Genomic DNA, 26,070 nt, shown 5'->3' on the forward strand with positions numbered 1-26,070 from the left:
GTCAGGCATGCATACAAGCACGTGGGGGCCATATAAACTACTGAGTACCATTTTGAGTTGCTGCAATGATATTTCAGCAAAATGGACTAGCCTGCTGCATAATTTTTTCACTTTGATTTTTGGGATGTCTTTGTATTCAGTCCTCTGTAGGTTGATAATTTTCATTTCCATCAAATGATGAGGAATTCTTACGTTCCTAACACATTACCCAGTCCACATTAGTATAGATATCCAGCAAGGTATTTTTCCCCATTGAGATCTGATGTGTTTTCAAAGTGTTCATTTATTTTTTTTTGAGCAGTGTACTTTACAATTCCAGATTTAGTCCCAAGCTGGTCTGACTCTTCCACACCTTCCTACTGGCCAGCATGGTCACCTAGCACAGTTACAGGCCAATAGGTTGGGTTAGCTTGGAACTTGATCAGGAAATGTCAGAGTTTTGAATCTGAACATTAGGATTTGATGCACCCAGGGTATTGATGAAGATGTCCAGTGGTATGTTGGTCTACTATTTTGACCAAATTAGCAGTTTTTTTTGTGATAGGTACACTTTAAATAAATATTATTGCAAAACTGAAATTAATGTCATTGCTGTATAAGCCATTTTTGTAATTCATAATAAAAGTAATCTTAATACTTCCAGCTGCTGTGAGCTGTGAATTTCTCACTTTGAGGGAAAATTTTGACAATTTTGCTCCCTTTATAACGGTGGCCACAGAATACTCATCCCTCTGCTAATGTAACTGGTGCACTCCATTTCCTAACAGTCTGCACTGAGGTTTAGATATATTTTTAGGCATCTCTGAGATAATCTTAGGTTTAATTAGTAAATCTTTCTCCCAGGTGCGGGTAACAGGTCATATACATGTATTTTGACTGTGTATTTAAGCTGTTTCCTCCAAGTTTAGCTTTAAATTGTCATCAAAGTTCTTCACAGTTCTTAACTTGTGGCCAACCAACCATCTCTCTTCTTTGATGTTTTATGCATGGAGAAAGATCTGCTTAAAACTGCAATAACACATACAGGCAATGCATTAATAGCTGTTCGGACCCAGAAATATCTTTCGCTCCACTTCTGTACAATTATAGGAGAAGACTTACATGAGGACATTTTTTTTTTATGTTGCGTAAGTCAGCAATTAAACTCCTCTGAACTTTACTACATCAGCTCTGGGCAATGTTTCGATCGGTCTTCATCACACACTGAAAGCAACACATAAAAATCATCTCCCACTTACAGAAACCTGTTTACATACATCTGAAATTGTTACACCTTAGTTTTTTTTATCTTTAGTATATCTAAAGCCAAAACCTTTATGGAGTGTGGAAGGGTTAAAACCTCTGTCAGGTTTGATCAGGTTTGATCACTAAGCACCAGACACAGGGTCTAAGAGTCCAAAACCTCTTAATGTTAATTACATTTTAAAACAACAAAACAAAGAATATCCAACGTGTCTTGGTTTCTTAAAGCTGAACTCCAGGCAGAAATTTCATGACATTTGTGTCATTTCTTTCCTTTAAACAATTTCTTATTGCTTTCATTACCAGACACTAAGAAGTCACTAGTTGACTCATTTTTTCGGCAAGACCAGCAGTTTTTACTCCCGCCACACCATTATTCACCAGGAAGGCTGCCACCTACTGAAGCAGAGGAGGATGCCACCTACTGGAGCTTTTTTATCAATTCGGCTTTAAACCAATGAATATGAGAGTGCAATATTGGTTTTAATTTAAAAAAAAAAATTTCAATAAATGCTACACTCAGAGTGGCGCTCTCTCTCTTTTTTGTTTTATTATTTGTACATAACTACATTGATGCTCACTGTAGTGGGAAGATCCAGGTGTCTGAACTGACCACTCTCATGGTGTTATTTGATCAACAAGCCAGGAATCTTCTAGGCTGTTGCACCCACCATGAGTCCTGTAGGCTGTCCAAATCACCAACCCAACCACAATCATGCCCATTGAAAACTACAATTCTCTTTGCATGATGATTCCTCCTTTGGTTGTCTAGGAACAGCTGCAATTTATGAATAAAACTGATGATCTCATGCATTCACAAAAGGTACCGTACTTTTTTCATAAACTGTGGAATTAAAAAAAGGTTTTTAATTGACTGAGTAGCAGGGACTTATGGTCAGAATTGCTAACTATCCTGGAGTTCAACTTTAAATATATCCCCTTTTTTCCAGGGCTATAAAAAAACAGAGAAATGGCTGTAAACATATACATTCCTAAAATAGTTCAAATCATATTAAAATTCACCCATTTATATTTAAAATAAATTTATATATTGGGCAAATTCTTAGTAAATAGAAAACTTTAATAAAAACTATTAGGCTATAGCCAATTGTAAAAAAAAACCCACAATAATTTTAGCAATAAAATGCATTGAGATTGTTTATTACTAAAAACATTATGTTTATTTCTATTTTTAATCACTTGACCTTTGGAAGGTTTTACCCCATTCATGACCAGGGCATTTTTTGCTATTCAACACGGTGCTACTTTAATTGGCAATTGCTTGGTCATGCAACACTGTACACAAATGAAGTTTTTATCTCAAGACTGGACAGACTGAAATCCAATCTTTTTGCATGTAAAACATTTAATCTCTGCATTAGACTGTTTGCCTGGAAGTCACATCCACTAAAGCAAAAAAAAAAAAAGTTTGTTTGGCAAGAAGCAGCAATTTTCATAATGCTTAAAGTGTAACATTACAAATGCTAAATTGCAATAAATAACATGTTTGGGGGTGCCCCAACTCTGCCTGTGAAATAGCACAACTTTTCGATTTATACAACTTATACGCTTCAGCAAAACTGACATTTTCAAAGAAAAAAGTGTGTTTAAATTGTCAGAAAAATGACAGTTCCCGGCCCTTTATTTTGTTTGTAAACAAAGCGGCTGGGGATTCCCTTCATCTATGCCAGAAGCAGATCTTAATGAGAATTTGTAAAAAACTCCATGTGTGTCTTTTTACTGTTTACAATTTTTTTGTGAATTCATAGGGGTACTTATATATTTCAATAGTCCCCGTTCGCCTGGCATGAATTTTTGGGATGGACCTCACACTTTTTTTCCTGATTTTTTGCTTGGGGTTCCCCTTTAAAATCCATTTGGGTCTGGTATAGATTTTTTTTTGGAAGGGGGAGTGAATTAGAAAGCGCGAGTAATCTATGGACAGCACCAAAGATGCTTTCCATTTCATAATAATCATCTTTCTTGCATAAAACAAGAGAAGGCCAAGTAGAGTTCTGGTTGCCAGGAATTAGCTAGTGGTTCTACCAAGCCTAAAAGGCAAACTCGAGATTGTACTTGAACAGGAATAGTGGTAAGATGGATAATAAACTGTACTACAGCAGTCTAATATTGGTAAAGATGAGGACACGCCCAAAGCATGTGAATATAAATAGCCAATTCCTTCCTACAACGCCAACAGGTAGGGGAAATACTCGGATAAATTCTATGAAGTCTTGGGTGCAAAAGGTAGATTATATGTAAAAGCTTGAATTGAATCTGTCGATTCCTTGCCGATACTAGTTGAAGGAAAGGGTATTCCCAAGCCTCTGACCAAACTTCATCATCCAGGTCTGAAACCTCCTGCTGTCATTTAGAGTTCAGGGACTCCAATCTTGTATGTACAGAAGGTTGGAGGGCTTTATAGATATTAGAGAGTGGTTTGGGAAGATCAGGATCTCTCGGCAGTTCCTCCAAGGGGGAGGAGAGTAAGGTAGGTGGAGACCCCCAAACGGCTAAGAATAGGCATGGCGGATCTGTGAGTCACAAATGTTCTCCAAAGTTTTGATACCTCTAACAGCCCAAATGGAGCACAGTCGGAAATTCAGATAACATGGGAAAAAGCCATAGTGGAGTAGAACGGGATCAGCAGGGCATAGTATTATTCCATTTTGGATTAGCCAATAGCAAAGCTCTAACCATTGAATGGGTGAGGGAGTGGGGAGACTTAAGGCCAAGATGGTGAAGGGCCTCATATGAACCAAGGGAAGCCGCTTCTATCACAACTGCCTCATTTGAATCATCTGAGATTAACCAGTAGTGGGCAAGGGAGAGGAGGGCAGCTAGGTAGTAAAAGTGCAAATCAGGGCATGCCAAGCCTCCATGAGTTCAAGATCTACAGAGAATTTCCATGCGAAACCTAGGAGAATACATCCCTCACAGGAAAGTGGATAAGTGGGAGTTTAATTATTGGAAAACCGATTTTGGGATCCATACTAGGGAATGATGAAGGACATATAAGAGGCCTGGTAGGATTTTCATTTTGACTAGATTGATTCTACCAATCAGCGACAAAGGCAGGCTACTCCATGCCTTTAGCATTTGCTTCATGGTTGCGAGAAGAGGGTTGAGATTCAGAGAGCAGTACTGTTGAATATCAGGGGACATACTGATACCAAGGTACTTAAGAGAATCTGTCCATTGATGGGGAGCTTTATAAGCAGCCAAACTCATTCCGGAACCAGTGGGTAGGATTACAGACTTTTCCCAATTCACTTGAAGGCCCGACACAGTAGCAAAATGGGAAAGGAGATAAAGAGTTTCTGGCAATGAGGTATTGGGGTCATTTAGGAAAAGGACTAAATTATCTGCAGAGAAACACTTTTTCAGTAATGGTAGCCACATGAAGCCCCGCTATGTTAACAAATGCTCTCAAGGCGGTGGCTAGGGGCTCCGTGACCACAGCAAAAAGGGCTAGTGAGAGCAGGCGGCCCTGTCTCATGCTTCTACCAATAGGAAGGAGGCTGAACAAACAGCCCCCCAACTTTATTTAGATTTATATAAGATCTCAGTCCAATTTCTGAAAATAGGGTTGAACCCTAGGACTGTCAGAACTGAGTTCATGTATTGCCAAGAAACAGAATCAAAAAGCCTTCCCTATATCGATTGCATACCACTTTTTTTAAAACTATCCCTGGCTCCTTTGCTTACATGGTCAGCCTTGCCCTTTGCTTACATGGATTCCTGGCCAGGTAAATGAATGGGGCTGTAGATGTCACTGATTTTTAAAGACTCAGTGTCCTTACCAACCCCTGATAGCAGGAAGCTGTTATGTATAACAGCGGTAGCAATACTCAGGAGTTCATGCTCGGGAGCCGAACAGGTAAAATGTTCAATCACAACTTGTGTTCAGATGGAACCTCAAGCACATCATTACCCCTCACCTTCACCCATTCCACTTTCAATCTACTTTTATTCTGTGTTGACTAGTCTTTTCCCATTCCAGCTCCCAGTACCTGCAATATGTTAGGTCATCAGCACTGTGCACAAAATAAATGTGTGTCCCTGACCCTATTGCAGGTGTACAGGGGATTATCGGTAGTTAGTATACTGTATAGGTTTGATTACAGGCAATAGCTTAAGCAGTTTTTAACAACATTGGCAAATGTGTCCCAGTTCATGGACAGATTAATTTAGACTGAATAGTTCTTGATCAGCTGTGCGTTGTGCGCGGTGCCCCGTCTGCTGCGCACAGCGACAGGAAGCAGAGTATAAAATCACCCTGTCATGAATATGCATTCTTGCCATGTTGCTGAGATGCCGGGGGGGGGGGGGGGCATGGCAAGCAGATGGCATCATGCAGACTCGACTCCGTCTTTGTGTAATAAAATTTCAGACGTTGCAGCTGGTCAGAAGGTGCATTTGTTAAGGCAGAGATTTGTCTGATGGCCTCGGGGGGGCTGGACAGTGGCAGGAAATTCACAGCATGTTCGGGGCAACCTGAGAGACAAATGTGATCAGCTACAAGCGCTGCTTAATTAAATTGTTACAGCAGAGGAATATCATTAAGATGGATACTCGGGCATTCTCACCTTCAGAATAATGCTGGCAGTGGCATGGCCAGTGAATGGCCTGTAATAACGAAATGCTAAATTGCATTTCTAAGTGTATATTAAGGCAAAATGTTTTCTTTAGTTAAAGTGTGGAAGAGTTGGAACCCCTGTTGAGTTTTTATTGCCGGGTGTGCAGGAAGAAAAAAAAAAGGCAAAAACCTAACCTATCAAGTCCAGAATTTATTTGTTTTAGGTTCTTGTATCATACAAACACACTTCCCTTCCTAACAAAAGTTTGAACCATTACCTGCTACCTATTATTCCCAAATTTCCCTATTAACCTTGTATACCTAATGCAGCTGCAAATCTTAGAGTGTCTTCTCAGCGAAAACCTTATTAGATTAGATAACAAGCCAGAGTTAAAAGAAGTTGGAATTAATTATACAGTATTTTCTGCACGGTGCTGATGACCTAACATATTGCAGGTAATGAGAGCTGGAATAGGAAAAGACTAAGTAGCACAGAAGAGGAGTAGATTGAAAAGGAAAGGGTGGAGATAAGGGGTAGTGATGAGCTTAAAGTATATGTAAACACTCACCTTGTGAAACAACGAATTCAGTTTAAAATGAATAAAAAAATGTTTATAGATGTAAAAAATATTACAAATACCTTTTACCTCTTTTTTTTTTTTATAGCGCATCACATTCCCTCTCAGCTGCATCAGAGCTGAGGGAGGAGAAACAGCAGTACACTGAATTTCCCAGTGAAAGGCTGTGCAGGGTAGGAAGGTGTGTCAGGACAAGTCTGATCTTTGAAGAACAGCAGGCTGAATACTGACCATGATGTGCTCTCCTGCCTAGTGTGATCAGTTTTTACTAGGAAACCAGAGGGACTGGCAGGAACACCAGGGATTTCACACAAAGGAAGCAATAAAAAGAGAACAGGATATTTTTTCATGCAAGTACATGGTACAGCAGGCACATAGGTAAATTAAATGTTGGGTTTACATATTCTTTAACACTTAATGGCACCCCCATGCACTGAAAAATGCAGTACAGTTTCCTGCAAATGTAAATCACATGGTGCAATTTACGTGCGGCCGCATTTTGAAAAAAGGTGCAGGGACCTTTTCCCAACAGAAAACACAGGCACAGCAGCCTATTCAACGGAATGCCTGCAACCCCACAGCATGATATATTATTGATCACACCCAAGGTAGATACCTCACCATTCTCCCAAACAAACAGGTATAGTGTTGAAAACCCTTTGAGGACCAAGGGACGTATTTGTCCCATGTTTTTAATTGCGTGTATCATCTGATTAAGAACTTAAAACTCTTTTTTTTTTTGGTTTGAGTCAAAATATTAGTTCTTATCAACAAACAACAAATGGATCTAGCTTTTTGCCAATTATTTCATGAAATGGCTTAGTTACAGCAACTGAAGTGTACGAACTTTAAAAACAAAAAAATTGATTCTTTTGGCGTTTCAAAATCTTACGGTCCTCAAAGGGTTAAGAAATATAAATAAAGTAGAATTTCTGACAAAACCTAACTAATTTTAAAAATGCTCCCTCACCCCTTTCCCAACACCTACTGTATGCTGGTTAATCAGTGATGTGATCCCCCCTGTGTCAACCAGCGGCAGCTGCGGGGGAAAAGAGAGAATACTCGTCAACAACTGGTAATGCATGGGATTGTTGACTGTTGGCACATCCCCCTCTCCCCTGCAGCCACCGCAGGCTGACACCGGGGAGTTGGATCACGTGACTGGCTGAAAATAGGTAAGTATACATCTTTCTTACACAGGTTAGCCAGCATAGCTGTTAGGAGGGGGGAGGGAGCATTTTTAATAAAAATCATTGACGCATATTGAGACAGTTGCCACTGGCAGCTGCTCCAGAGATATGTCGCCAGGAAAGGAGGGTATATTAAAATCCTGTTATAGTTACACATCTGACTTTCAATTTAAATTTCTACTTACATTTTCGCTGTTGACATCAGCTTCACTGGGGCAGCCGAAGAGCTCCCTCCGCAGGAGGTTCCCGTCATACTCCAGGAAGGTCAGGTAGAGGTTGCGGAAGAACTCCACATGCTTGTTTTTCACCCGTAGCTTTTTCGGAGAGTTCCAGTGGATGACCTGTGACAGTAAAATGAAAACTCAAGAACTGCAGGCACGATGCTGCTTGTCCCTAGCTGAGCATTCATAAGTGTGCACCATAAACCGATAGCATACTTTCTCCACGCCACACATACACAAAATGAATCCTATTTATGGGTGACCAGCAAGAGTTTCTGTTTCAGCACATTTTGATTGACATTTTTCAACCACTTCCAGTCCGGACACTTTTACCCCCTTCCTGTCCAGGCCAATTTTCAGCTTTCAGTGCTATCACACTTTGCATGACAATTGCGTGGTCATGCAACACTGTACCCATATGAATTTTTTTAGCATTTGTTGGAGACAGATAAAGCTTTATTTTGGTGGAATTCATTGACCACTGGGATTTTTATTTTTTTTTGCTATGTAAATGAAAAAGTCCAAAAATTTTGAAAAAAAGTGTTTTTCTTATAAAATTTTGCAAATAAATAGTATTTCATCATAAATCTTGGCCAAAATGTATTCCATTATATTTTTAGTAAAAGAAAAAAATAACCCAAATTAGTTTATAACCAAAAATTATAATTTTTAAACATTTTTTTGTAATTTTTTTTATATTTTTTTATATTATTTTTTATTTTTTTTACATACTGTCACCCTAGCAGTTTTTTACACTGATTGCTTTTATACCCATAAAGGCTGTAAAAGCAATCATTCCTCCTTCTCTCTAGCTGCATTCTTGCAGCCATTGAGAACTACTGTGTGAGCTGTGATTGGTCACAGCTTGTCACATAGTACAAGGCTGTTGTGAATAGCCTTGTACCATGTGATCTCTGTGATCATTCACAGATTTCACACGTAGTAAGCAATGATGTCAGAAGTGACATCTTGCTTACTACTCTGCATGTGATCACTGATTGACCAATCAGTGATCACATGATCGGGACCTCGCACAGAGGTCCCGTATGACGATCAGTGTTCCACTGTGTCCGGAAGACACAGCGGGCACCGGATCGCGGTGCTGCGTGCTTCCAGGGAGCATGCACAAGCAGGGTGCGGGGAGGCCGTTTATAAATGGCTACCCAACCCTGCACTGCCACCGTCCGACCGTTTATATACATGGGCCAGACGGGAGGTGGTTAAAAGACATGTTCACCTTTTGTATCATGTTACCTGATACGCCCTTATTCAGGGTGTAACATGTTACTGTACGATCGGCCCTTGCATTCCCCGATCCCCCCATTGTGACTGCTAGTGGGGGATCTTCTTCCCTAGCTAGCTTTCACGGCCGCATCATCCTGCTCCCCCCCATGCTGCGAAGGCAACAGTTGGGGGTGTACACATGCTGTGGCCTTGATATTTTGTGGACGCCGCAGAAATTAAACCCTCTGCCACTTTGGATGAATTCAATTCATTGCATTTGTGCAGTTTTAGTGCAGCATTTATGGGGTGAAAACAGGCGGTTGTGGAGGCAACATATCACTTCCTCATCACCTTTCAAATGCCTCTGAAAAGTGATCCAAATTTCAATAGTTACATTAATCCATGGCCCTATGGTCTTCCCTCCCTGCTGATTTCAGTTGCAATGCATGGTTCTTCAAAGCTGCTCTTGTCAGCAACCCTTTCACTGATGTCATCACTTAGCCCTGGTTCATTCTGATGCGGTACGGAATTCATAGCATTTTCAGTGCGAATTCCGCATCAGAATCGCACCCCGTTCATGCGAACCGCTGCGGGTGTGTATGTTAACAACACCCCGAAAGCGGTCCGCAAAATGCTGTGCAATGTGAACAATCAGATCGCATGGGTGTGAATACCCATGCAATCCAATTCTACAGTAGTGCAGACCCAAAAAAGGGTCCTGCCCATTTTTGGTGCGGGTGCGATGCGAATAGAGCCATACAAAATGTATGGCTCCAATCGCACTACACACAAATCGCATGTTATTTGCACAGGAATGCGCTGCGGTTCCTGTGGGAATCACATGCGATATACGGAGCCGCATGTAGTTGAACCCAGGCTTAATGCTGAACCACCAGCAAAAACCTCAAGAAAATTGTATAATGTATGGCCAGCCTAAGGCTGGCCACACATTATACAATTTTCCAGAGATTTTTGCTTTAGATTTACCAAAAACCATACAATATGAGGTCAAACATAAACAACACTTTCAAGTAACCTCCAAGGAGCAGGGCCCTTGAACCCCTCGTGCATTGTATTGTTACTGTACTGTCTTGTGTACTGTCTCCCATTATAATGTACAGCGCTGAGCAAATCGTTGGCGCTATATAAATCCTGTATAATAATAATACTATAATAATTGTATCCAATTAGGCAGGCCCTTGCACTACATAGTGGAAGGTAAATCTAAAGGAAATTGGGCAGAAATTGGTCAGAAAACTAAGAAAATTGCATAGCAAATGGCCAGCCTAAGACATTGGGGGCGATTCAATAACAACTCATTTTTGAGCAGTGTGGTTTTATTAGTCAGAAACCTTGCACCACATTCATGAAATCGCTGTGACATTTTCACTGTTAGACCGGCCATACATTATACAATTTTCTAGAAAATTGCTTTAGATTTACCAAAAACCATATAATATGAAGTCAAACCTGAACAACACTTTCAGTTGTATCCAATTATGCAGGCCCTTGTACTACATAGCTGAAGGTAAATCTAAAGGAAATTAGGCAGAAATTGAACAGAAAATTGTATTGTGTATGTACCAACGCTTTCAGGTAGTTCTTATTTTCAAAAATGTTACTTTATGGTGCTATGTTTGTTAGAAATTCATAAAGAAATACAATAAGGATGAGGAATAAGGAACGTGGAGGCAAGTAAGACCTCTTTCATGTTGGAGTAAATGGTCGATGGTGTAGTTGTAGAAGGTGTAGTTGTAGAAGGTGACTCCTTGTCTTGCACTGTGATTACATCTATAGTCAAGGAGCTGCATTTCCTGCATAATACAGAATAACCTTTCTGTAAGTAGAATTCAGCTGTTATGTCATTAAGGGATATTTTGCACATTCGACTTGTTACACTCGATTGTTCTGCTATCCCCCTTTGCTGACTCGAGCCAAATGGTCCTGCTGCACGGAATTTTATGGGATGCAATGACATCTTGGCAAGGAGGAAGATAGAGATGCTTGTCTTGTGATCAATTGCTAGGGCCTGCGCGGGGAGCACCTGGGACAGATTCCAATGCAGGACTTTGGGAAGGTTTCCGCTACAATTAGAATAATGATGTGGCAGAGAATGTGCTCAGCCAGCAGTGCCGTGATCTACAAGCTCTTTCGGATCAGCACTGCTCTTTCTGAAATGAACCTGCTGTCTGACAATCACTGTCACAATGATAGTGGAACTGTGAGCAACATAGAAATTCAAGGGCTTATTCACATGGGGCATCCAGAGGGTGGTAAATGCAGGATGTTGAAGCACAGATTTACCACCTCCTAACCACTCACCTAAGCAAGGGCATGCAGCCACTCATGGTGCAGCCACTCATGCAAAATCTATCTAGCTATCCATTCAGTCGTATCTGACCCTTGGCGATTGCATGGACTGTCACTCATAAGCAACTTTTTCCATGAATTCTCTTAGCAATTATTTTACAGGGTAGGTTGCCAGGTCTTTCCCCAACCCCTACCATGCAGGAGATCCCACATAGCCAGGGATGAAACTAGGACAATTTAGACAGGAGCCAATTAACCTACCAGCAGGTCTTTAGAGTGTGGGAGGAAACCAGAGTACCCGGAGGAAACCCACGCAAGCACAGGGAGAACATGCAAACTCCATGCAGGAGGCACCATGGTTGGGAATCGAACCCATCACCCATTTACTTCATGGCAGACGTGCTAACCACTAAGACACTGTGCCGCCCTCATGCAAAATATGGCATGTCACATTCTGCTGGCAGTATCACCACCGAATGCAAGTCATTTAAGTACGGTATTTGCAGCAGGTTGCACCGCATTGGGTCAGCTGCTTACGTTTGGCTGAAATCTGTGCAAATGTTTTGTAAGAGCTTGCTGTAGTCACTGATCTCATAGAAGCTGAAGCCTATGTGTTCAAGCATGCCTTGTACACACTGGCTTCAACTTGTATAAGCACAGTGTGTACAGCAAGCTTAGGCTTTCTGCATGCTTCAAGCAGCTTTGTTTGAGCCTTTAAAGAATACTTCAAATCAAATGTAAGGAGGTTAAACACAGATGTTAGCGTGAGTGCTGTCACTTTAAACAAGCTGTGCATGATATAAGCGGCTCTCCTGGGGCTCTCCTTTCTCATTGGCTGGAACACTGCCTTCTCATTGGCAGCTGGAGTCGGGGAGGGAGGGGGAGGCAAGTCGCACTCTGTGTCTCATAGACACAGAGGCAGCTCGGGGGGCACTCAGCAGGGGCGAGGGTCCAGGAGTGTCGGCAGGGCCCCAAGAATAGGAGGATCAGGGTTGCAATTATTAGTGTCACTTTAAGATCTGAGTTTAACCTCCCCGAACAATCTTACCACAGGCTTATATGTGCATTTAAGGTGTTACTAAACCCAGGACCCTGCATTCACTATATCCGCTCTCCCACAGTACACACAACATGGAAATGAAACTATTTTAGTAAAAATAAACTGCTAAATACCTTTTCTCATAAACAGTATATAGCAGTCGTGTGACTTCTATCAGTGCCCAGCAGAGCACTGGTTAAAGCTTGTAGGAGTTTTCTGCTCTGCCTGTCCTACAAAGCTGCATAACCCCTGACCCTCTGTCTGGGCAGTGCTGATTGGCCCTGTGCTGATCACATGCACCCTCCCAAAGAAAAAAAAAAGTATGGATTGGGGACAGTGAAAGAAGGGGAGGATCAGAGAAGACAGGATCAAACAGCCTTTTTACACAATGCAGAGGATTAACCCCTTAGGTTCCACAATAAGTATAACACGCATGCTTTACTGCATATACAGACTGATTTTACTGTTGTGGGTTTAGTAACACTTTAACATATTTCAGGCATGTTCTGTACCTGTAAGTTTTTGTTTATTATAAATCTTACAAACAAAATAATAAACATATTTACATATATGCAGAATAAATAAAATAAATACGTATATACAATTAAACAAAAATAGCTCACTTCAGCATAGAAAACAGGAACGGATTTTTTTTGCCGGGAAAAACAAACAAAACAAATCAAATTTTCCTATTATTTTCCTATTATTATCATCTTTATATTGCATCTCAGAAAACCCGACCATCACTGAAACACCCCCTGAGGCTAAGAAACAATTAAACATTTATGCCATGCATGCAGCCTTTTTTAAAAAATCTGATCTTACAAAAATCTAGGGGACGTGAGAGGACAGAAAGAGAAGCCACGCCCCCAGAGCCTGACAGAAAGCAGCTACAGGGACCTGACATTCCTCCACGCCTTTATCCAGGCTCCCAGCCACTACCCGTCCTTCTCAAGATGCCGAATCTTCCCAACCTCACCCAGAATGTTGTTCACCACATCAACAGGAAGGACTTCTTTGCGAATGGAAACCTGACACCGTGCATTCCACGTGTAGTAACGGACTACTAAGCTAACTAGAAAAAGTGTCTCAAAATCAAAGTCCCGGTGAGTTTGAAAGGCACCATAAGACCACTCCGCATAACTCAAGCAGGAAAGGAAAGGGATCCCCAGAGCCCCACCCACCCGCTTGCAGACTTCTATATTGAAGGGGATGGCATGTTCTGTACCTGTAAAGGCCTCCCTTGTGTAGACATCCAAAGGTCCTAAGATGTCTGTTGGATGCCATCATCTGGAATGTGATGTCAGCAGCCCCATCAGACTTAGAGCCGTCACTCAGGTGACACTATATTATTCCTCTTCACTCCTCTTCTGGCAACTACATTATATAGTTATGTAGAGTAAAGGACAGAGGAAGGTCACTGCAGGCAGTAATTAGACACTCTCAGAAGAGCAGAGGGCTATGCTAGGGAACTGACTCAGATTGTAGTAATATTTTTTTTTTAGAAAGTTGAAAGGTATACTGCAAATAAATATTGTTAATGGAAAGGAAAAATACTGCAAATAAGCATTTAAAACACTTTCCTCTGTTATTCTCTGCAGGGTGGTGGGAACCCCTAATAATGTGCACAGCAGGTGTGCAGACCCAGGAACTCAGCACAGGGATGGTGGGAACCCTTCATAATGTGCACAGCAGGTGTGCAGACCCAGGAACTCATCACAGGGATGGTGGGAACCCTTTATAATGTGCACAGCAGGCGTGCAGACCCAGGATCTCAGCACAGGGATGGTGGGAACCCCTCATAATGGGCACAGCAGGTGTGTAAATCCAGAACCGCTTAGAAAAGGCTGCGCAGATGTTTTACGTTGGTGACAGGGCCTCTTTAAAGGTTCAACTAAGCTGACTAAAGTTTACTCAGATCTTTGCAAATCTTTTCATTTCATAGCTGTACACACTGCTCCTAGACAAGATGAAGCCTGTGTGAACAAGGTCTCAGCAATGCTGAAACCAACAAGTTCTTATATATATTCTGTATTTAAGTTACAGGCCCACCATGCAGGCTTTTCGGATGCCTTGATCTGCAAGTGTCATTCCTGTCAATTCAAGGAGATCCTTGTAAAACATTGCACATTTAAAGACACTTGGTGATGTCTCATGCGTCAATGTGAATGAAGGCTGAAGCGAGGTAAAATTCACTTTCATTTATTTAGGTGGCTTTTTATTTGTAAAGAAAAAAAGATTTTCCAACATACAACAGAACTGTGGGCTTTCGAGCTGCTACAAAGCAAAAACATTGGCTGTCATAATACGTCAGGCCTCTGGATGGCAGAAGCGCTCCCTGTACGGCACACGTTCCCCTGAATCTTGAAAAAAGAAATTCAACTAACCTTCAAATCTCCCTCATTTATCTGTAAGTCACTATTATACAGAGCTGTCAACCTCAAGCTGCAAGACTGGAATCGGAGAGATTTGGGCTGTTTGACCAAGAAAATTAAAGTCATTTAACCTCTTCATGGCTGGAAGCCGAGAGGAGTTTGATTGAACGTGGTTATTTGATCAGTCAGCTCTTGGCAGCCTGTATTGATGGCTTGTAATTAGTACAAGCTGATGGTCGGTCAAATGTTCGACTGAAAAAAAAAAAATTGAGTATGCCGAGTGTTCCAGGAATTGCGTGGCTGGGTTTCACACTATCTGACTTTTTCGATAGCTGGTTTCTTGAGACCTCTGTTGTTTCTGTACAGAGAAAATTTCTGTTTTGCTTATAAAAAACATACTGAAAACTTGACAAGATACAAGATTCTACTTAACAAGTGCTCCTCTACCTTGTACAATGGGCATTATCACTTTCTTCAAAGAACACGCTGTACAGTGCGTGATTAACAGGATACCAGCAGATGCAGGCAGAGTGGCGTGCAATGTGTGTTAACCTATGGCAATGCTGCCGTTAAAGTGTATCTAAAGCAAAGCAGCTCCTAGCTTGTTATAGGTCTATACTTCCCTGCCATAATTCCCACCCATCTTGGAGTTTTGTGTGTTCTGCCCACCTTTGTGTATTCTAGCTCCCCTTTTTATTTTCTCTATAATGTAAAATACATACAAAATCCAGCAGGGATGGTGGGAACCCTCATAAGGGGCACAGCAGGTGTAAAGACCCATGAACTCACTGCATGGATGGTAGGAACCATTCATAATGGACACAGCAGGTGTAAAGGCCCAGAAACTCAGTGCATGGATGGTGGGAACCCCTTATAATGGACAGAGTAGGTGTAAGGACCCAGGAACTCAGTGCACGGATGGTAGGAACCCCACATAATGGACACAGTAGGTGTAAGGACCCAGGAACTCAGTGCACGGATGGTGGGAACCCTGCATAATGGGCACAGTAGGTGTGCAGACCCAGGAACTCACTGCATGGATGGTAGGAACCATTCATAATGGACACAGCAGGTGTAAAGGCCCAGAAACTCAGTGCATGGATGGTGGGAACCCCTTATAATGGACAGAGTAGGTGTAAGGACCCAGGAACTCAGTGCACGGATGGTGGGAACCCCACATAATGGACACAGTGTAAGGACCCAGGAACTCATTGCACGGATGGTGGGAACCCCTTATAATGGACAGAGTAGGTGTAAGGACCCAGGAACTCAGTGCACGGATGAAAGGAACCCCACATAATGGACACAGTAGGTGTAAGGACCCAGGAACTTAGTGCACGGATGGTGGGAACCCCGCATAATGGGCACAGTAGGTGTGCAGACCCAGGAACTCAATGCAAGATTGGTGGGAACCCATCATAATGGGCACAGCAGGTGTGCAGACCCAGGAACTCAATGCAAGATTGGTGGGAACCCATCATAATGGGCACAGCAGGTGTAAAGACCCAGGAACTGAGAGCATGGATGGTAGGAACCCTTCATAATGGACACAGCAGGTGTAAAGACCCATTAACCCACTGCATGGATGGTAGGAACCCTACATAATGGACACAGCAGGTGTAAAGACCCAGAAACTCAGTGCATAGATGGTGGGAACCCCTCATAATGGACACAGTAGGTGTAAGGACCAAGGAACTCAATGCATGGATGGTGGGAACCCATCATAATGGGCACAGTAGGTGTAAAGACCCAGTAACTCAGTGCATGAATGGTAGGAAACCCTCATAATGGGCACAGCATGTGTGCAGACCCAGGAACCCATCATAATGGGCACAGTAGGTGTAAGTACCCAGGAACTCAGTGCAGGGATGGTGGGAACCCCTCATAATTGGCACAGTGGGTGTCAAGACCCAGGAACTCAGTGCATGGATGACAGAAACCTCGCATGATGGACACAGCAGGTGTGCAGACCCAGGAAATGCCTTCCTGGCTGGAAGAACACAGTAACTACTGCTAGTGGCTATAGCGGCTGGCAGTAATCCAATATAAAAAAAATCTGACAGTCTGGTTTTACCCAAATTGATCGATGGATCGATTTGGGTACAATCAGCCTGCCCATACAAGGATCGAATATCAGCCAGCCCATGCTGAGCCGGACAAATTTCGATCCATGTATGGCCGGCTTTTTAATGAGAGCTGTAGATTTAAAATAATTGAAAACAACCTTTGAAATGAACTTGCTAAAACCTGAATTAGATTTTAGTGATGTTTACATCTTCTTACATTTTGGGATTGTGATATAAGTGAGACAAGTAGATATGTAGATACCTTCTGTTTTTCTGTCCTTGAGACAGTTCTACTAGCAGCATTTCAAAATGCTTTTCATGAGTCAATGAATATATAATTGCAATAAAGGAATTTTTATATTTATTATCCATATTCATTGCCACTTGCAGTAATTACCTCTTCTCTGCATTTTCACTAAACTGGAGTCTTCCCTAGATTCACAATGAAGGCCACAGAACAATGCTTAAGACTTCTATTCTTGCTGAGCCAAAACCGTGAGGTTGGCGGATGGTGCCAGACTCACCTGAAAGCGCCCCGCAGCTGGCAGGATCAGGGAAACGGTTCATGGTGTACTTGTGTGTTTGTTCATCCTGCTTCTTGTAATTACTTGAGGCTTTTAGGCAGAAACTAGTAAAGCAATTAGGCTGCCTTCTTAGCGCTGAAAAATAGGTGTCTCCAATGTGTCATTGAACGCTCTCTGTGTGACACGACGGTGACAACGAACGTCTCAGCACCTCTTAACGGGGAACTGAACCCAAAAAAAACATTTTGGGTTCATTAACTGCTTAATTTGGTACGATTACCAAGGTGAGTAATGTCTATAAAGTTGATTTTGTTTTTTTGTTATGGGATTTGTTGTATTTTAGGCTTGAATTGTGTCAAAACGGTGTGACGTCTCTGCAGATCAATACACATCCATTAAACAGAAACAATTCCACTTTCAGGACGCCCAGGTTTCTTCAATAGCTTCTATGTGGTCAGAAGACAATTATGTTTTGGAAATTGTTTTTGTGCATGTTAAGTATATATAGGACACAGCATTATGTAATGTGTTACAAGACTAAATTAGGTGACATCATTTTCGGCATGGTGGCCTAGTGGTGAGCATGCCTGCCTTGCAGCACTACGGTCTACTTTTGAACTCTTTTTACAAACTATTATGCAGGATTTCCAAGGATCAGGCCCTCCTATCCCTCCTGTATTGAACTGTATTGTTGCTGTATTGTCTCCCGTTATATTGTAAAGTGCTGAGCAAACTGTTGGCGCTATATAAATCCTGTATAATAATAATAACTTGTATAACATCCACAGTTTGCACAATACAAAAGGACAGTACTGTTACAATACAATACAAGAGAACGGTTAGAAGGACGCTGCCCATAAGAGCTAACACTCTATAGGGAGGGGCTATATAAATACTGTATAATAATAATAATTTATATAGCATCAACAGTTTGCACAATACAAAAGGACAGTACTGTTACAATACAATACAAGAGAACGGTTAGAAGGACACTGCCCATAAGAGCTAACACTCTATAGGGAGGGGCAAGTATGGAGGATGAGCTGATGGAAGAATCAAAAGTTCTGTAGTTAGGTGGAGGTGGGATAGGCATCCCTGTAGAGCCCAGTTTTCAGGGATTGCCTAATGCAGCAGTGCTCAACCTTTTTTAAGAGGCAGGGCCACTTAAGTGATTTGTTAACTTGGGCCACAATTAAATGAAATGGTTCCAAATTTCAAATTTTGAATAGCATAATGAACATTTTCCTCCTGTATCTGCAAAATGCCTATGGGAGGGAGAAGAGGAGAAGCTGTCTTTCAGCGGTTGCAGGAGGAAAATGGAGGGGATGGTTCCTGTATATGCCGCCCCCGATGCTCCTCCTGTCCAAGTATAAAACAGAATGTGATAGGGAGGCCATACGGGCCCCCTTGAGCATGGGGCGGGGTCACCATTGCAGCTCCTGGCACTACACCAGTGGTTGGGGGTGTGTTGTAAAAACACGTCTCAACTATTCAATTTTACCCCATAGTTGCCTCTCTCCTGCAGGTTAGCTGCACTTTGCCATAGACTTCTATTATATCTTGTGAGTATGGTGCACTTTTAGAAAGCTCACCAAACCTGCAGGATATAATAGAAGTGTGCTTCCCTGGTTTGAGTTTGAGGGCCACATGAGAGGGCTCTGAAGGCCACTAGTGACTTGTAGGCCACAGGTTGAGCACCCCTGGCCTAACGGTAGACAAAGTAGGAATGCAATGTAGGAGACAGATTGGGGTAGGAAGTTAAAGAGGATGAGAGAGGCTCTGGAGAAATCCCGAAGACGAGACTGGGAGGAGGATACTGCGGGTTAGAGAGTAGGAGGTCTTTAAGAGGAGCAGAGGACAGTTTGGATGATATATTGAAACAAGACTGGAGATGTAGCCTGAGGCAGAGTTGTGATGTTTGAATGTGTTAGGATTTTACATTTTATTTGTGGGATTGGCAGAGAAGGTAGACGGATAATGAGCAGTTGGTAAGGTAGATGAGTCTGTCAGCAGCAATCATAGTAGAATGCTAGGAGTCTGGCTGTCAATATTTTCTAAACCAGTGACCTGTATCAAGAATGCAAATCAGGACAAGCAGGATGAACTCTAAACTCCTGAACGGTGTATTTGGCCCTAGTCATTGCCTTTGACAACTGTCAATGGACTAGGTGTCCCCAGTGCCATGGATAAGGGGGTACCACCAGTCCTCCTGTACAGGGCCCAGGCCAGCGGGGGGGTCCAGACAGCTGGGTGAATTGGATGTGGGCATGGAGGGTGATCAGTACGGCGGGTGGAGGAAATTACTGTAACCGATGCCCTGTATGGCTCTCTCTGCAGTAGTTAAAAGCTGGCTTCTTCTCCTCTCTCTCCTCCCCTTACAGCTGCTGCAAAGAGCCATACAGGGGATCGCTTACAGTAATTGCCCCCCCGCACCCATCACCTCCATGTGCACCATACGATCACCCCTGCTGCACAGGCCCCCCTGTGTGCTCTCACCCCTGCAATGCTGCCGGCTTCCCTCCTCTCTTTTCCACCGGCAAGCACACAATAGAGTCCTTCAGGATGGAGAGTGGGAGAAGGATCCGGTAAATATCACATTTACTAACCCCTTTCTTTCCTGAATGAACACAATTAGTGATCGCTACCAATCACTTGCTGTGTTCATTTATAACTAAAGCATATAAAGCATAGTAAACAGAGTGGTGTGGTTTTTTTTCGGGAGGGGCCCTGTCAGGTTGGCTATATGGGGCCCCATGGTTTCTAACAGCAGTCCTGGGTGTCCCTACTGGATGTTTTTCCCTGATCTAATGTTCCATTGACAACTTTCACTTTTGGACAGCTGTCACCAGGACAGGAAGTAAAGGAAATTCAACCTAATGGGAACACACAAGGAATTAAAACCTTGACAGAGGATCTCAGCCTTCACAAATCTGAAGAAATACATTTTGTCCTCCTTATCTCCTCAGGCAGAGAACAGGAAGTTTTCAGCTCAAATCATTTCTGGCAAAAATGAACAGGAATTTTTTGCACATGGGCCTCTTCCAGGTGCCAGTTTTTTTGACTGGCCTGCTAGACTCCACCCTCATTTTTTCTGAAAGCTCATATATAAGCGGACTGACCCTTTAAATCTTTTATATCTAATACATAGGGACACATGCTGAGCCTCTGTGTGAAATCCAATTACTGGTTGGGTTTCATTTCACATATCTATTTATTAAGTTGCGAGTGAAACTATTCATGCTCCCCCTCATTAATCCTGCCTGAGCGTTTCATTATGCTGCTTATTAATTGCATAATATCCCTTATTAGCTGATAAAGTGTAGACTGAAGGCAGTGAAACCTACTTTAGGTGTAATAAGTCTGCTTGTTAATGGGGAGAGGTGGCATTAACATTAAAAGTGCAGATTTTCTTTTGTGCCAGGGTGTCCTAACACCAATAAAACACCTTCTAATTGGAGCCGTGCAGTCATCTCGTATTCCTTCATACCTTATTATTCTGCAATGTATGTAAATACCCAGCTAAAATGAGCCTTGTGTATGCTGTGCTATAAACACTGCAGAATTAATGACCTGGATCTGTAGTAATAAGCTTGCATCCTGATCAACTTTCTGGAATTACAATAATAAGATCTCACCTCTACAACCTGTTCGGAGCTGTAGATGGACTTATCTCAGAGACTCTATCAGGGCAGGACAGCGGCTGCTGGTATCTGGGGTCCAGAAAAAACAGACCGGGGATCTGGCTTTCAAAGATTCCCAACTACCTGGCTGGCTTGAGGGACAGACCGAAAACATGCCTTCAGGTCACTGTTCCAGGCTGCAGCTGTGCCAGGTCTCTGGGGGCAGCCTTTTCCATTAAAAAAAAAAATGTCCAAAACTATATTGGCTGGCTATGGTCACATGGTGAAGTGCAATTATGTCAACAGGGGCCAGGGTTTTTAAGGTACAGGCAGAATAGCAGCTGAGACTGATCTTTTAGGGCTCATTCACACTGGCAGCCAGTGGGCAGTAAAAGCAGGCAGTTGGGCCACGGTTTTACCGCAAACCCCACCTGCAAAAGCAGGGAGAAAAGACAGTCACATCTCTTAGTGAAAGCAGCACACAATAAACACCTTACACATTGCTAGACAAACAGTTAACCTTTTGATTGCTCCTAGATCTTAACTCCTTCCCAACCAGTGTCATTAGTATATTGACAGTGTATAGTATTATCACTGATCACTGTATTAGTGTCACTGGTGATATCAGTGTCAGTTGGTCAGTTTCCACCCAGTGTCAGTGTCAGATTGCCCACACCGTCCCACTATAAGATGCTGCCATTACTAGAATAAAAAAAACGAAAAACAAAAAAAACTCCAGTGATATATACCATCATCTGTAAATGCTAAAACTTTCACACAAACCAATCAATAGTTTACCAAAAGACATGTAGCAGAATACATTTTGACATTTTGTCCTAAATTTTTGAGGACATTTTATTTTATTTGTTTATTTATTTATATGTTTTATAGTAGAAAGTAAACAATATTGTTTTTTTTCTTCAAAAAGTTTGGTCTTTGTGTTGTTTACATAATAAAAAAAACAGTGGTGGTCAAATACCATCAAAATAAAGCTTTATTTGTGTGAAAAAACTGATTTAAATTTAATTTGGATATTGTGTCGTATGACCATGCAATTGCTAGTTAAAGTAGTGCAGTGCTGAATAGCAAAAATGCCCTGGTCATGAAAGGAGTAAAAGCTTTTGGAGCTTAAGTGGTTAAACTAAACAGACCATGTCAGGGGCGGACTGACAACTCATGGGGCCCCCAGGCAATAGGAGATCATGGGGCCCCTGTGTCCTTGCCCAAACTCAAAAAAGCCTATGAAAAAGGTACCGGAGGCATCACATGGGGCCCCCTACGGACCCTGGGCCCTCTGGCAGTGCCCGAGTTTCCAAATGGTCAGTCCGCCCCTGGACCATGTGGATACCCTTTGTTGATACACTTACCGGCCACTTTATGAGGTCCACCTTGCTAGTACTGGGTTGGATCCATTTTTGCCTTCAGAACTGCCTTAATTCTTCATAGTATAGATTTAACAAGGTGTTGGAAACATTCCTCAAAGATTTTGGTCCATATTGACATGAGTTACTGTTGCCTTTCTATCATCTCAAACCAGTCTGCCTATCTCCTCTGACCTCTGACATCAACAAGGCATTTTCGTTCACACAACTGCCGCTCACTGGATATTTTCTCTTTTCTGGACCATTCTCTGTAAACCCTAGAGATGGTTGTGCAGGAAAATCCCAGTAAATCAGCAGTTTTTGAAATACTCAGACCAGTCCGCCTGGCACCAACATCCATGCCACGGTCATAGTCACCTACATCCCCTTTCTTCCCCATTCTGATGCTCAGTTTGAATTTCAGCAAGTCGTCTTCACCACGTCCAAATGCCTAAATACAATGAGTTGCTGCCATGTGATTGGCTGATTAGCAATTTGTGTTACCAAGCAATTGAACAGGTGGACCTAATAAAGTGGCTGGAGAGTGTATATTACTACTACTGGGTCTATTTATCAATATTTTCCCCCAAGAATCACCCAACTTTTATCAAACATTTATTCATTTTTCTCAGTGAATAGTATGTGAAAAATGTGTGACTCTTGGGTAAAAGTCAGGAGATTTGGGTGAAACCACTAAGGACCCATTGAAACTTGTGCATAAATGCACATTGCCACAACACATGTCAATGCTCAATGTGTGTGTGATGTGTTGTGGTGCCATTCATTGTGAATATCACCCCAACACATTTTACAGTAAAGCAAAACACACAATGAACCGCACCACCATATATTGTGTTTCGAAAAAAGGGCCATGTTTTATCCACCTGTTGTGTTGTTTTGGCAGCCCACTCATAATGAACAAGCTGCCTTAATGCAATCCACATTAACACACGCCATAATGCACTTTTAATGCATGTGTATTAATGTATCAAAATTTCCGCCTGGCAGTACTAGCGAAATTGGTTCGAATCCCAATCACGGCACTACCTGCTTGGAGTTCGCATGTTCTCCCTGTGCCTGTGTGGGTTTCTGCAAAGAGAAACCAAAAGAAAGCACGCCAACCTTGCACATTACCTCAGTAAACTGTGATTTTATTAAATTGAGAATAATACTCACAAACAGTAGCTCTGATGAAGAAGGGACCCCCTTCGAAACATGTCAGACTTACTTTGAGAGTCTACCCCTGCGATGTGATTCGCACTGGTTCTACACTCCTAAAGTTCCTTTGAGGACCTATATGCTTGATTTACTTTGTTGTTTGTGAGTATTATTCTCAATTTAATAAAATCGCAGTTTACTGAAGTAATGCGCAAGGTTGATGCGCTTTCTTTTTGTTTCACTTTGCAGTACTGGCCGGGCTTCCCCTGCCTTGTATTGAACCGCACAACCTTCTATGCATTGGTGGTCAAGTTCTGTTTCCATCCATCCACCCTTGCTCTGGGTCATAGAGCGCAGAAGATGTTGTTTCTGTTTCCACCTGCGTGGGTTTCCTCTGGGTGATCTGGTTTCCTCCCACACTCCAAAGACATGGTTAATTGGCTCCTGTCTAAATTGTCCCTAGTATGTGTATACATGAATGTAAATTAGGGACCTTAGATTGTACACCCCTTGAGGGTTAGGGACTGATGTGAATGTACAATATATATGTAAAGTGCTGCGTAAATTGACTGCGCTATATAAGTACCTGAAATAAATAAAAGTAAATAAAACAGAACACTTTAGTGTGAATGGACCCTGTTAAACAGACTCCATTCTTTATGCCTCAGAGAAGTGTCTGGACCATGTGGAAGAAAATAGTTCTAAAACACAATAGTTTTTGTTACAGCGGGGTCACGGCTTTTTGTTAATGCAGTATAACACGGAAAAGCACTTTGCACTCACAGCAACACCTCAGCCAGTGACTGGAGTGCTCATAACACAGCAGCAGCATCCTCCTCCTCATTGCATTCACACCTCACCTTCAGATCGGAGACGTCTCGGTAACATTGCTCGGAGCGGGTGTGATCTGACAGCTGCACGTTCCAGAAACAAGGGAGCTGATGCACCAGGAAAGGGTTCTGCTTTATGACAGCGTTGAAGATGTCCTGGGGAGAGAAGACAGCTCAGCCCTCCACGCTCACAGCGCAAGCAGTGCAAATTCCAAGCTACAAATGTCTGTCTGATGTTGTCAGGATGAAAGAAATTCAGAAAGCTCTTAGCTGTTCATTTATGGTGTGCTGGACCAGGGTAAACTGTTCACTTTTTTTCAAATAAGCTGAAGGATCTTAACCCTGTGCAGACTGAAGAGCTGAATAAATGCGCAAAACTCAGACCGCATGCCTGTGCTAAAGTAGATGTGACCCCAACTGGAGGACATTCAGTTTGCTTTGTACACTATGGGGGTTATTTACTAAAGCTGGAGAGTGCAAACATCAGGATCACTTCTGCATAGAAACCAATCAGATCCAAGTTTCATTGCCAAAGCTTAATTGAACAAGCTGAGGTTAGAAGCTGATTGGTTTCTATGCAGACGTGAGCCTGATTTTTGCACTCTCCAGCTTTAGTAAATAAACCCCTATGTTTTAGACACAAATGTCATATTTTTCTAATAAAACACAAATTCTCTTCAGTTTTGCACAGCTATACAGGCCTCTTCTGTACTGAAACTGTCACTCTGATTTCACCGCACACTGTGAACTTCTCACAAGATGCATTAAAAGCTTCAGCAAGTCAGATAGAGCCTGCCTCATTTCCTGGCTGGAGGATGTCCAGCATCATCTATCGCCTCCCCAGCCTGGCCGTAGGTTCACATATGTGCGGGTGGTGCCGCTGCAGATCCGCACGAAAATCCGTTCAGCCGCACCACCCGCACAGAGAAATGTGGACCCGCGGGTGGGTGTCATTAATGCTAATGGCATGCCGCCCGCACTGGAAAACGCAACCGTACTGGGAACCGAGGTTCCAGTGTGGACTGCGTTTTCCAAAGAAGTGCAGGGACTTATTCCCTGCGTGTCATGGGCACGGGAGTCCATTCAAATGAATGGGCTCTCGTGCCTGTGCAAATCGCGGCCTGCATGCCGCATATATGTGAACCGGGGGTTACTGTGCCTGGTTTGCCCCTTTCATTCATTGGATTTCAGTTCTTCCACTCATGGAAGCTCAGCATCTTGTGCAGATGTTACCTAGGTTGGTCTGCATGCAAATACACTGTACTTAGGAATGCCCACACCACCCATCAAGGTATTTTAATGTTTGCATAATTCCTCCCAAGAGCCATCTCACTGCTAGCATCAGGGCTGGGGGCACTTTAGAGGAGAAGCAGGGTGTTGTGATGATTAAAGTGTTACTAAACCCAGGACACTGTGTTCTCTATATCTGGTCTCCCACAGCACACACAAAAAATATATATAAACTGTTAAATACCTTTTCTCCTCAGCAGTATATAGCAGTCTTTTGAGTTCTATTAGTGTTTAGCAGAGCACTAGTTAAAGCTTATAAGAGGAGTTTTCATTCTCCCCTGACTGTCCCATGAGGCTGCATAGCTCCTGACCCTCAGTCTGGCCCGTGTTGATTGGCCCTGTGCTGATCACCTGCACCCACCCAAAGAAAAAAAACCTCTCTAGCCATACACACTAAACTGAGCATGTGCAGAGTGACTACAAGAGCTCTGTACTATCAGTAGATGGTTTGGGGAAAGTAGAA

General features: G+C 42.5%; 1 protein-coding gene across 1 annotated transcript in view; it reads right to left on the minus strand.

Annotated features, from left to right (window-relative positions):
* The window catches only part of LARGE1 (LARGE xylosyl- and glucuronyltransferase 1), a 580,120-nt gene that overhangs the window by 17,958 nt on the left and 536,092 nt on the right, over positions 1 to 26,070 (minus strand). The window contains exons 10-11 of the mRNA XM_089680649.1: positions 24,348 to 24,473; positions 7,775 to 7,930 (exon numbers count right to left, since the gene is read on the minus strand). Coding sequence (XP_089536775.1) covers positions 7,775 to 7,930; positions 24,348 to 24,473 — 282 coding nt within the window. The remainder of the gene's footprint in view (positions 1 to 7,774; positions 7,931 to 24,347; positions 24,474 to 26,070) is intronic.

The sequence above is a fragment of the Staurois parvus genome, unplaced genomic scaffold (assembly GCF_062004578.1).
Source record: "Staurois parvus isolate SC_StPar_1 unplaced genomic scaffold, SC_StPar_1.0 ptg000249l, whole genome shotgun sequence".
Lineage (NCBI taxonomy): Eukaryota > Metazoa > Chordata > Amphibia > Anura > Ranidae > Staurois > Staurois parvus.